We start from the raw sequence: 13,206 nt of genomic DNA, 5'->3' as shown, positions 1-13,206 counted from the left end.
CTTCTATTAAATGTGTACATAAATCAGGAGTTTCTTCATTTCTCATACCTGAACCGTTTCATATTTTACTGTTTAAGTTGCCTTCCATGAAATTATATATTTTTGTGGCTTTATCGGACAACGGAACGGCCGTGAAGCAGAGAAAGAATAAGAAGAACACAAGTTCTGAGTTTCTTCTCCATTAAACTAAGAGGATGGAGATCTGGTACCTCATCTTCTTGTCCATCTCCCTTGCATTTCTCCTTCGTTGCAAAGCCAAGAAGAAGAGGCTCCCGCCTGGACCACCAGCGCTGCCACTGATCGGCAATCCCTTGTGGCTAAACAAGTCCTACAACAGCCTTGAGGCAGATCTCCGCCGGCTCTGGGCCAAATACGGCCCTATCGTGATGGTTCACATGGGTCCGCAACGAGCCATCTTCATAGCAGATCGCGCCCTGGCCCATGAAGCCCTCGTGCAGAAAGGCGCAATCTTCGCCGACCGGATTTTAATGCCCTCCAAGCAGCATTACATCCTTGGAGCAAGGTACGGCCCCCTCTGGCGTCTTCTCCGCCGTAATCTCGTGTCCGAGATTCTAAACCCCTCTCGGATAAAGTCGTACAGCCATGGACGAAACTGGGTTTCGGAGATTTTGATAGAAAAACTCAAGTCAGAATCTAAATCCGGTGACGGAGCCGTGACCGTCTTGGAGCCCTTTCGTTACGCCATGTTCAGCTTGCTTCTCCTCATGTGTTTTGGAGAGAAGCTGGATGAAAAGCTCATTGGACAGATCGGAGATACACAGAAGAAATTGCTTGTGAATTTGGATCGCTACACTTTGCTGTCCGTATTCCCTATGATTGCGAAAATATTTTGTCGGAGGGAGTGGAGTGATATGGTTGAGACGAAACGTAGACAGGCAGAACTTCTTGTACCTTTGATAAGAATCCGAAGAGAAAAACAGGAGAAGGGACTCGAAGATCAGAAGAACGAGGGTGGTGGGTTCGTGTACTCCTACGTAGACTCGCTAATCAATCTCCAACTTCCAGACGAAGGGGAAAGAAAGCTGACCGACACCGAGATAGTGAGCCTTTGCTCAGAGTTTCTGGATGGAGGAACTGATACAACGTCTACAGCACTCCAGTGGATCATGGCCAACCTAGTCAAGTACCCGAAAACTCAAAGAAAGCTATTGGAAGAAATAGATAGTGTCTTGGCAATGAGAAAAGAAGAAAAGAAGGCGGATATTATCAGCGAAGAGGAATTGCAGAACATGAAATACCCGAAGGCAGTCGTGATGGAGACTCTGCGGCGACACCCACCGGCACATTTCGTTCTGCCTCACGCTGTGACGGAGGAGGTGGAGCTGGATGGGTATATTATCCCGACGGATGCGATGATAAACTTTTCGGTGGTGCCGATGGGGATGGACGAGAAGATGTGGGACGATCCCATGGAATTTAAACCCGAGCGTTTCTTGCACAAAGAGGAACTGGATTTAACAGGGAGTCGAGAGATTATGATCATGCCGTTTGGTGCAGGAAGGAGGATTTGCCCGGGGCTTGGGCTGGCGATGCTTCATCTGCAATACTATGTTGTGAATTTAGTGAGAGAGTTTGAGTGGAGAGTAAAAGACGGGGAAGAGGTTGATCTATCGGAAAAATGGGACTTCACCACCGTCATGAAGAATCCCTTAAGAGCTGTTCTATGTCCAAGAGGCAAAACCAAATAGCCATGAGATCTTCGACCAACAGAAAGGAAATAGGAGCGTGTTTCAAGTCTAAGCAGGCTGTTCGCAGTCTAATGAGATTCATATGCAGGCCGTAGGACACTAATTTACACTGAGGTAGTAAACAATGGCAGATCGGTTTAAGGCCATGTTAGTGCATGACTTTGGAAATGTGTATCTGAGTTAAAGGACAAACAAGAATGTTTGCACACTATCTGAGTCTGGATATAAGAGAAAGTGTTTGCACATTGATAAATGCTAAGAGAAGTTGTTAATTTATACCCATGTATAAGCCGAGAATGAATAAATCCACAGCATCCGAACATATTTTTCCCATATAAAAAATACACAACAAAGAATCACCAAAATCTTGACCGATCATGGCTCACAAGGACCTCGTATTCGTATATACACAACTCAGCGAGACGACTCTCACAATAAGACGCCTCCTGATTGGGGCAGCATTGTGGAGTGGTGACGCGCAGCACTGTTTTTGACGGCTCGACCAGTAACACTAATTCGTTCTCACTTGGAGGATCTTGTGGTAGGTTGGGAACCCCTTTTTGCAAGCCGAAACCTGAAAGAATTATGAGAGAGAAGCTGTTAGGGACTAAACTGTCTTTTTAGCATATAAGTAGAAGAAAAGAAAAAAAAAAAAAGTGGTGGGGCCATGTGTCACAGGGACCACCCGCCCACCGCCAAGCTCGTATTCGCATGTGGGACATGCATAAAATTAAGGAAGCCACGCATCAATGAAGTGGGCCCATGTTCTAGAAAGCCATAGTTGCCCACTTGACCGAATCAACCCCAAAAATCAAATTCCCATTCGAGGAAGTTGTTGATATATTCAATTCAGCCTTGTACACCCTTTTGTACAAATGGACATGTGGGACCCACCTTTGAGTCAAGTTGCCATTAGGGAAGAATTCGGTGTGAAAAATCGATGATTTTGAGGTTTGAGAATGGAGAAAGATTGAAGGATTCGATGGACTTACGGCTTCGAGATCGATTTTGTAGACTAGCAGCTTCCGGCGCTCTCTGCTGCTGGTCCGGTAGGCGACGACGACATGGCCCACGGCGAGGGCGAGAGAACAGAGGAACATGGCTTCCATGGCCCAAGTGTTCTTCCCGGAAAAGTAACGCGATTGGAACCTCGGCGCCTCATCGCCGCCCAAGCTGCCGCTGAACACGCAGGCCTTCAACGAAACCACCACGACGGACAGTGTAGAGCAGAGACTGGTAATCGCCAGATACGGCCCGCGTGACAACCGAGGCCCGTCGCAGAGACAGTACACGCCTAAGAGAAGAAAGAAGGATCAAAATTTTGTAACTCGTACCCATCAAAATCAATATATCGGAATTTATGATTTCTCGTTTCTGGGAGAAAGGCATGGATTCGGATACTTACAGATAATAACAACCGATCTGGCGATGGAAATCAGCGGGATATCGACGATTGAGACTCGGAAATCGTAATTCCTGAGATGCGCGCGCAGAGTCTCGATAGAGAGAGGGGAGAGGAAAGCGGAGAGAAGAGCAGAAGGAAGGATAGCGTCGGTGATAACAAGAAGAACAGGAGCAGAGAAGAGAAACAGGGACAATAACATACTAACTAGGAAGAAGACCGTCTTCATCCCTCTGACGAGTCTCCCCGGCTTCTCTTTGCCCAAACCCATTTTTTTTCTCTCCGACATGAGAGGAGAGGATCGCCAAGGAGAAAAGCTTTAAAGGGTAGAAGCAAAGAACAAAGAAGAAAACGGGGAAGAAGGGGAAAGCATGGAAATTGCAGGCCTGTGAGAAAGATTTGATTAGAATCTTTGAGGAGAGACTATCTTCTCGTGCTTATACACGGAGTTAGGCCGAGGCCAGTCAAATGGGGCCTCCTCGTTCTCCTTCGTACGAAGAGCAGAATCTCTCATATATTAACTAACGGCAAAAACCGCCGAAATAACTGCACCAAAATAAACTAAACACAGACGAGAGTCCTAAACCAGTCTCACAATTTTACCAAAATGATCGCTTTCAAGTCCTTGACGAAGCTTCCATCAATACATCATCTGGGTACTTTTCGTCGAAAGAGCCCGGCGCTGAGAGCGATTATACGGAAGCTCGGAGTTCACGCGGCCTTCTCGTATCGTTAATTTTCAACTAGAGAGAGCAACTACCCGTCATTAAGAAAAAGAGTGGTGTCACCTTGTGGGAGTCGAACGAATCGATGATGCATATAGAAGTCTCCGTGTATCCGCCGCGTGAAGGGATAAGAAAGTTTCAACGTAGCAATGAAGTTTCTGATATGTGAGTGTCAAACCCTTGAATCCAATTCCTGGGTGCCTTTCCATCGAGGCAGTTTGCCATAAAAGCTTTCGTTTGGATTGAATTAAGAACTGAAAAGTTATGTTTGATCGTTTGATTTTTCATCGAGTAGAAATGTAGCGGCAGAAAAGTTTGACTTTTTACAGATGGAAAATGAAGGTTCGATTTGGCTTGACCAATCAACTTTTTTTTCTTTTTCCTTTTCTTTTGTGTTGCTTTTGAATCAATCATGTACAGCGATATTTCCCAGTTTCTTCAAGAGAAGGGGAACTGTGAATTGGCATCCCTGGCCTGAGCTAACTACCGCCGGTCAAAGCGAAGATTGATTTGAGAGATTCAAGTTATCGTCTAGAAACAGGTTTTTCGTTTGGTTGAATGAAGAAGCTTAACCGTGTAAATTGTTAATGGTGCCTTTCTCTATTAAGCAATTCGTAATGACGACTGACCGTAGCATGTCTGCTCATTCTTGGCCTCCATGAAGTTGACACCCAAACGCATCCAGTTTGAATGATGAAATGCCCAACCCACTGTTTTCTTCTCATAAAAAAATCAAGCAGTTCCATTTTCTGATTCAAATTCAGCCATTAAAGCGGACGGAAGGGGAATAGAGATAAACGAAAAACGACCCTAACGATCTTCAGAAGAAAAAGAAAAAAAAACAGTAGAACAGCTGACATGTTGCTGCAGTAGTTGCTGTCATTTGTAACGACGATCGGAAGAGCCATTAATCAAACTCAACCCGTGACCTGTACATTCAAACAAAGATGATGCTTCATAAGATTCAATGGGGGAAGGAGCACTCTTTACGATAGATAATTGTATAAAAACCGAAAGAGAAGCATCTCCAGCAATCAAAGAGGAGATGTCTCGTCATCAATTCTATGATCTTTTGGACGGACGTGACTGCTTGACAGCCGCAATGTAGCTAGGGCCCCGAGAGCTTCAGGAGATTCGCCAGCCATGTTTGGCTTAGCTGTGACAGAGATGAAATCCTTCATTTGCGCCGATTTGGGTTTATTATACTAACAGAGAGAGAGTGGAGAACACAACGGAGAAAAAACAATTTGTGCTGGATGGTTTGAAGCTCTTAAGCTTCTTCACCTGATTCATCATCTCCACTATGAAAATGTACTATGAAAATGAGAATATTAGGTATTTTCATAATTTGAGCTTCATTTTGTTCAAATTTAACTGGATGACAAATGCTATTTTCTAAGAAAAAATTGAGTTTTTTGAATGTTTGATCCTCACCTATTTAAGTTGTTCTTCGCCCAAAATTATTTACGAAGCATTACTATATTGAATAAATACTTTCAAGCTCCCTTAAGCCCTCAAACACATCTATAACATTCAATTCCAAGGAAATAAGCCAAAATTAGAGGTTTTAAAATCAACTAAGAATTTTGAAATCAAATTAATTATACTCAAGAGATGTCTTCAAGTAAATGTGTGGGTTATGCACTTTGGTGTCATGTGAAATTAGAAATGAGACTTGTACCTCATTGAGATGTGCAGAACAACCAAGGAGGTTTTGTAAACCATGCGTATAATATATCATATCTAATTAATAGAGTGATTGTATATCGTATCATTTATAATATGTCATACCTAGCTTTTATGAAATTATTTGATTGACATGGATAAGAGGATGTAAGAGTAAGACATACCTTCCGAGTAGATTCCCTCAAGTCCTTTGAAGTGCACCCTCAGAAACGGAAAACTAGTGGAAAATACTCAACATCAAAAGCATTTGTTTCCAGGGCGTTAAAAAAGGAAATCCAATGGTAAAATGCTTTTAAGAGAAGGATGGAACAATCTCCCTCGGCACTTGCTCAAACCCAAACATTAAATAGTTGATGCAAAATGCATGCAGTGTCAACTAACAGGGATCAGCAGGCAGACCATAATTAATTTGCTATTAGGAAGCATCCAGTGAAAAGCCTGATATAATTTGGAATGGGAAACTACAAACTCACTTGAGAACAAATTAGTCATCATAGTCAATTTCATGGCGCAGCCAAACAAACATAAATTGAATTTCCACTAGATAATCAATTTTAGTGGCCTCATGGAGTTTACATTCCACTCAGAATGGGCTCATAGAAGTAAAAAAAAAAAAAAAAAAAATAGAGAAGAAACTTGAGCCCAAACAAATTAAGGTTGACCTAATCCTTATGTCCTTTTTACAAGTGTGGGGCACCAAACTGCAGGTGACAGACACTTTCATGCTGAGAAAAAGGCAAAAAAATTCATCAGCATCGGCACCATCCATGCACCCAGAAAAAGCAACAGAAAAGAGTAAAATATTAAATAACACCAAATCACGAAGGTCTTCTCCTTCTTAGTGCCAAATCCTCCTCACATTCACGTACAACGTAAGTACTGAAGCTTGAACTGTGTTTTCCTTCTCGACTATATCTAAACTCATGTTTTTCTTCCCTCTCTCTCCTACTTCCATCACCAAGACGGTTCTCAATCCCCCTTCCATAGTCCCTTGGACTTCCCCTACCTTGAAAATCTGGACCACCTTTTGTGTGAGGATTATGAGCTCTAAAACCATTATCAAACTCATATCGGAACCGCTTCACATCTCCTTCAACATCATGATGCCTAATAGGATGGACCACACCATATCTATCACTATGTTTCCTTCTATCTTCGTCACCTCCTTCATGTCTAGGTCCTCTATCAGCCTCCACAAATTCAGAATACTTCCCAGAACGAATAGGCCTGTAGTACTCATCCGGTTTAATTCTCCCAGCGGATCCCATCACATGAAATCTCTGGTTCCTAGAAAATATTCTTGCAGGAGGACTCCGCTCTGAAACTGAGGAGCGTTTGTAACCTTGTTCTCTGAAATGATCAGGTGCATCCTTCCTGTCATCCATCCATCTGGAAGCACGAGGAGGGGACTTTTGACTCCTGGATGCAGGGACAAAACCAATGTGTTCTGAAAAGCCAGGTCGCCACTGAGGTGACCTCATTCTTTCAATCCTAGCTTCTGACCAGAAATTTGGAGATCTGCTATTTCGCCGATGAGGTGACCTCCCTCCGATCCTGGCTTCTGACCAAAAACTAGGAGACCTACTATGCCTTTGGAACCCAGGAGCCCCAGTGGCTCTGCCACAGCTTCTTCTACCCCTTGAAGATGCCCAAATATGTGGAGAACGACTTCTTGATCTTGACCTAGACTTTGTGCGGGAATGAGATAGATGAAGAGGTCTTCTATGAATAGGAGAAAAGCTTCCTTCTCTATGAGTTAATGGATGTTGCATGTCAAAACTTTCATCAGGGACTGGACCATTGTATCTCTCTCTGTGACTTGTATTGACCACCCTTGTGCCATTATATCCAGCAGGCCTGCCCCTACCAACACTAACATTGCGGTCAGGAGACATTTCTCTGCTTGCTCCAAATTCAATGTTCTTTCCAAAATTCCAACCTCCCTCCCTATCTGTTGCAGATCCCCTTCTTCGTATACCCTGAGAGGAAGTATTTGTAGATTGTCTGTTTCCACGACCAGTCCCCATTCCTCCTGCTTTCACAATTGTACCATCAAGAGCAACAACAAAACCACTGCTCTCCAGCTTGGCAGCAGCAGCAGCAGCATTATTCTTAGGTCCATTAGGGCCAAAATCACTAGGGCCATAATAACCAGGCGAACGACGATGTTTTGGAACCCAATGATTTCCAGAAGAATCCAACCACTGATCACTTCCACGGCCTCTGCCACGCGCATGCATTGAAGAACCTCCCCTACCAATGGATTTATGGGGGCTAGCACTTGTCTCAAGCCTAGAGTTTGAGACTTCATGATCATTAGACCTGCAAATGTAAGAAATTACTATGCAAAATCTTAAAAATAGATACAAAAGGACACAGCTTTAGAGTACATAGGGTAAAAAAGTATGAGTAGTTTACCTGCCTCCTAGGGCGTACTCATTGTCCTTTAAAAGCAGTGTGTCAGAGGATCTGGTACCTTCAACACGTGATGACACCTCCATACATAAACTTGATCTTACCTCCACAACACTGCTAGTATCCTCACGTGCTTCCTCAGAACTTTTATGGACATCAGGCAACTGATCCCATCCTGTTGATTTTGTTTTTGCATTCACTGTATGTATGGATGCTCGACTACCACCATGTTCAGCACCAACCTCATCCTCTACTCTTGTTTCATTACCTCTCTTTATGGTCGTCCCAATACTCTCACTCCCTTCTTTTTTCTCGAAGTTGCCCTTTAAGACCTTTTTCACCACCTTCACAGTTTTTGTTGTATTAACAGATTGAGTTTCCAACTGGATTGTTCTTGACGAGCTTGGCAGGTTTGGCTGGTCCACAGGAATCTCCTTGGCTACAGCTTCATCACCCTCAGCTTGTAATGAACTGGAAACGCCATAATCAGCAGGGGCTTCAAAGATATCCATATCTCTGTTGTCAGAACCATAGTCCACTTGTTCTGCTTCCCCCTCATCACCAACATCTCCCCAGTTTTGTATTGTCAATTCCCTAAACTCACCATCTTCATACTGAGATTCCTCATCTACACCCGGAGGCAATGCCTCTTTTTCCAACCCCATAGCATGGTCACCATCATTTTGTGAAATATCTGAAAAATAATCACTTTCATCAGTATCTGAATCTGCAACAAGAACAGATTTGGGCAAATCTCCATCACTTTTGCATGTTTCAGAGGATTTTAAGCCACTTGTCAAGGTTCCAACAATTGTAGTTTTACAGGCTGGATTTCCTAGAAGGGCTCCAGCATCAATCTGTGAGCCCAAACTGGCAACTTTAGAAGTCTTTGAATCTGCAGCCACTATTTCCCCCTCACCAACACAAGGACTAGCCATATGTAACCTTCCAGAATCGAAAGAGCCTAGAAAGCTGGAAGGATCACAACTTTGGGTGTATGAACTTGCCTCCCCATTTGTCAGCAGATCTACATCAGAGCAAGAGACTTTACCTGTGGCAGGTTCCAGAATCAAAGAATCGCTGTCTTTGTTGGATCCCTTCTCTAATCCTACAACTATAGAAACATGCCTCATAGACACAGGGGTCTTCTCCCTCTGCTCATCATTAATGGAATTGCCAGAACTTTTTTCTTGTGCAAAGTTATTTTTATTCTCAAAGACAACAGTGCTAGATGGCTCAGATATATTGTTCACCGGTATAATGTTAGCATCCTCTTCCATGTTTTGACCTTTGTTCATCATATCAGAGTTTAGGGATTGGAAAGCAGAATGATTTTCAACCAGCTCACACACGCTGACAGAAGCAGGAATAGCTTCAGCATTGACACCACCATTCTCATGATTATGCAATGCCCCAGTGGCTTCAGCAAGGGCCCTATCACCATTTAAAATGTCCTCAACCTTTCCACTAAGGTGTTTACCTTGGGAACATGCAGAAGTATTAGATTGCTGCATCTCTAGCTTCAGTTCATCCTCAATAATTGTAGGCTTCAGTGTTTCAGTTACCATGACTAAAGGCATCTCTTGGGCAGTTGATAGAGAGTCAGTAACTCTGAACTCAACATTTTCTTTATTTTTTAACTTATCTTCATGATCCCCCAGACTGTCCCACTCATCCATGACAGTGTTCAAGTCCCAATGTGACCTATCATCCCGTGAAGAAGAGGAATCCAACATTCCAAGTGTTCCAGTTTCTTGCTTAAAATCCTTCCTGATTTCTAAGTGAACAGGTTTCTCCACTAAATCTGCACATCCTTTCAAGTCAGATTTATCACCTGAGAGTCCAGAGCAGTCTTCTGGTTTCTTATCAAAAATTTTGTCAGGTTTTGACTCAATAATATGTGGAATTCTGGGAAAACCTTCTGAATTATCAGTATTACCCATGCCACCTCCTCTGTTACAATTGCAAGCTGCTGTTGCCAATATTGAAATGCCAGAAAAATCTGCATCACCTCCCACCTTTTCATTTTCATCCTTTGTATCACCTCCAAGGTTTTCACTTTCAGCCTCTGTATCACCTCCAACCTTTTCACTCTCAGCCTCCAAGTTAGTTTTTCCATCGACCATATCTAGTTGTTCAAAATTTGAGATTTTTGTAGAGCCAGCAGAATCCTCTGAGAGCGAAGAAGATGTTTGTGACGGAGTTGATGGAAACTGGACCAACATGAATTTCCTTTTCTTGATGGGTAAGTTCTCCAGTGTATCACTGAAGCGTCTCCCAAGAATAGTCACTCCAAGCTGATAAAAGAGAAAAAAACAAAGGTCACAAATAACTTCCAACAAAACAATCTCAAGCAAAACATGTTTGAAAAGCAAGAAATGGACCTTTTCAGATTCAGAAATTGGCATGTCCTCGACTTCCTTTGAGCTCTTATCAATAAGGTCTCCACTGTTTCTCAAGCTCTGGAAATTAGGGGTCTTTCTGTTAGTAGCAGTCAAAGAAGTCCTTGCTCGCCTTCCTTTCCTATTTGCAACTGTCCTCCAGGTCAAGTCTGGATCGATGACTCTTGTGAGTTCCAATCCCACTGTGCTGAGCATGCTCCCTGGTAACGCCCGTCTCCCATCCACCGTCCTTCCACCACAACTCTCGCAAGGAAGTGATACTTTGCTGTTTCTACCTATCTCAAAGCTAGAGGACCTCCCAGTACATGTGCAAAAATGAATCTGCAAACAGAGGACACCTTTAGACAAATGAACATCATTTGAGGCTGCAATGTAGCAGACAACTGGAAATCTTAATAAGATATAAGATACAATTTACGCTACCTATCACTAATTAAGCAGCTTATATCAATAGAAGGAGCTACTGACCATTGAACCAAAAGCCACATTGTCCTTGTCTACAAAGCCAACCGACCATTCCCTTGCAGAGCAGTCCAACAGAAAAACAACAGGAACCTGGGCAGTAAAAAATAAGCCGACCATTAGCTCAAGCCCAAAAAAGCTGCACGACGCTAGATGAAATGTATGTAGACTTAATTAGTCTAACAAACAGCTGCCTAACTGAGCCCTAAAGCTGATAACAGACTGCCAATGTGTGCTTTCAAGGCCATTACCTTGGGGCAGATCGTGTTAACCAGACTTAAAGGCTAGGATGCAAGTCCTTCAATTCATAGCATCATTGACATGGCCACAGTCAAAAAAGTTATGCCCACATGGGCTGAGCACATGACCAGTAGAAAAGCTCCAAATAACATTAACAGAACAAGAGTAGAACAAATTCCTCCACAAGCAGGGCATAAACAGCCAAAAGTGACTCATCAAAGGTTCTTCAATGCACTATTTTCAAAATATTTCTAGCTGTGTAGAGATTATTCAAATTACATCCAGCAGTTCAGTTTTAAGTACGTAATCACTTCCACATCTTATAAGCCTTTTTCTGCCACATGGCCCATCAGCTGAAGAACCAGGCAGAACAATAGCAGTGTCATTCACAGAAAGAAATGTAGCCCAGGATCTAGAATTCTTCACCAGTCATATCACCAATTGAACAGTTACGTTATGTAGGTGATAAAGTTGGCATTGATCAATGACCTAAACATCTGGAAGATAGAAGGCAATGGACAAGAATATTTAATTAACATAGTGGCTTCAGAATCTCCTGTCTTTTAACCAAATCTCAATCCTCGATTCATTAATCAGCCTCCAGCTGGCTGAAAGCAAAATACAAAACCATTTCTCCCATTCATGATGAAGCAATTCAACAACCTAAAATTCCGGCAGAAACCAAGTTGAGGCTTTAATGAGCACACTGTCAACCACGTCAACCTAAAAAACCCACCTGGAGAAGCCCAACAGGAGGAGTGACAGAGATCCAGAAGACCTAGACAGGCAGAACATTTACTGGCACATCAGATGTCACCAATACCCGTGGATCCTGTGAACCCTAGTATAACCTAGGTGGAGTTCTGTATGGCTCTAAAACAACAACAAAAAATCACCACCATCGCCCCCAAGATTATGAAACCCTATTCCCGTCTTACTCTCGTCTTGCCAGTACACAGGCAAATGCCAAGTGGATTTTCTGTAACAACAAAACCTAGGAGCATGGAAAGACGTATTATAAAGGAATCAGGAAACTCGGCCCGAGGAACCCCATGACAAAACACTAGATTCAGGACTTCAAGCCTGTGTTTCCCCGTGGAGTGTGCAAAACGGCAGCATAAAACAGGACGCAAACTCTTGGTCTCACTGAAGAAAAGGAGACAGATCTCCACAGTAATCAATAGAAAAGTAAATAGAACTGCGATCCCACTCGGTAGTGCACTTTCGGCTCTCTGATGAAAGAATCTACATCGAAACTATGAACCCTAAAAATCGAATAGATCTAGAAGCCCTAGCTCCAATTTCTCTTCTGCGAGATTTAGTGCTTCATCGCTCCATTTGGACGTTGGAAAAAGTATCTTTTTTATCTCTGAATCTTCTGCTATATCTTCTTCATCATCTTCTTCTTGTCTTCCAGTAGGAACAAAACCTGTTTCCAGACCCTGATGCCAATTGTTTTCCACAAGCAAAAGCATCCGTACCCGTTGGCTCTCCGGCCACATGACGCAATCGAGGATACCGATCTTTTTTTTTCCCAGTGAAACGTCGACGACGAAAAATAACCAAAAAGAACAGAAATCTAAAAGCGAGGGTTTCAATACCTGTGTAAAAAAATTAAAGAAACCCCTTTGGCAGGAAAAAAATTCCGATCAACCACGACGATTATCAGCTTCCTCGATCGTGAAAAGATCTTCGCCGCCGATAAAGTATTCCGGCAAAAACAGCAATAACAGAAGGAAATAAACCACTCTAAAATCGCAACGTGCAGGGAACGCTATTTCTTCGTCTTCGTCTTCGTCTGCTTTTAATCTGCGTCGATTCTTCGGTCATCTATTCCTTTCTTCCTTTCCTTCTTCACATCCCTTCGCCTATACGCCTCTCCAATCTTTCCTTTCTTCCTTCCCTCCGCTGCTATTGAGAAAATGTTCTCCCCACCACTTATTTATGCTTGATTTTCATGACAATAATGCCCCCGCTTGCTTTTCCCTAACAATGGCTTACAATATGCCCGTGGTTCACCGTACTAGATAAAAGTCAAAGTCAACAAACGAGACAGTCGCATGCTGCTTGCGGAATCATTACTTCGGTGGCCTCGCGGACCCTATATTGCCTTTATTCATTTATTGTTTAATATTAAAAAAACAAAAAAAAGGATACCCTAGCGG

The 13,206-nt window shown here is 43.0% G+C and overlaps 3 protein-coding genes across 4 annotated transcripts; 1 reads left to right on the top strand and 2 right to left on the bottom strand.

Moving 5' to 3' along the window:
* The first annotated feature begins 194 nt into the window (after positions 1–194).
* On the top strand, positions 195–1,709 carry LOC137948591 (cytochrome P450 89A2-like). Its single transcript, XM_068794685.1, has one exon. It carries the CDS (start codon positions 195–197, stop codon positions 1,707–1,709), a length of 1,515 nt encoding a protein of 504 aa, XP_068650786.1.
* A 287-nt stretch (positions 1,710–1,996) lies between these two features.
* On the bottom strand, positions 1,997–3,507 carry LOC137949092 (uncharacterized). The gene is made up of 3 exons (XM_068795366.1): positions 3,115–3,507; positions 2,702–3,003; positions 1,997–2,283 (listed from the first exon to the last, which is right to left on the bottom strand). The coding sequence occupies exons 1-3, from the start codon at positions 3,398–3,400 to the stop codon at positions 2,221–2,223; spliced, it is 651 nt and encodes a 216-aa protein (XP_068651467.1). The 5' UTR covers positions 3,401–3,507; the 3' UTR covers positions 1,997–2,220.
* Positions 3,508–6,047: 2,540 nt separating this feature from the next.
* LOC137948004 (uncharacterized) lies at positions 6,048–12,940 on the bottom strand. Of its 2 annotated transcripts, none has more exons than XM_068793898.1 (5): positions 12,643–12,940; positions 10,808–10,894; positions 10,322–10,660; positions 7,941–10,234; positions 6,048–7,844 (listed from the first exon to the last, which is right to left on the bottom strand). In XM_068793898.1, exons 2-5 carry the CDS (start codon positions 10,808–10,810, stop codon positions 6,341–6,343), a joined length of 4,140 nt encoding a protein of 1,379 aa, XP_068649999.1. In that variant the 5' UTR covers positions 10,811–10,894; positions 12,643–12,940; the 3' UTR covers positions 6,048–6,340. The 2 variants fall into 2 exon arrangements, with proteins under 2 accessions (XP_068649999.1, XP_068650000.1); XM_068793899.1 differs by lacking the exon at positions 12,643–12,940 and adding an exon at positions 11,053–12,615.
* Between the last annotated feature and the right edge of the window lie 266 nt (positions 12,941–13,206).

Source organism: Aristolochia californica, unplaced genomic scaffold (genome assembly GCF_029961685.1).
Source record: "Aristolochia californica isolate CCGP_79_NKW_82.1479 unplaced genomic scaffold, dmAriCali1.0.hap1 SCAF_13, whole genome shotgun sequence".
Classification (NCBI taxonomy): Eukaryota; Viridiplantae; Streptophyta; class Magnoliopsida; order Piperales; family Aristolochiaceae; genus Aristolochia; species Aristolochia californica.
Note: the sequence above shows the minus strand (reverse complement) of the source record. Positions and strands in the feature narration are given on the sequence as shown.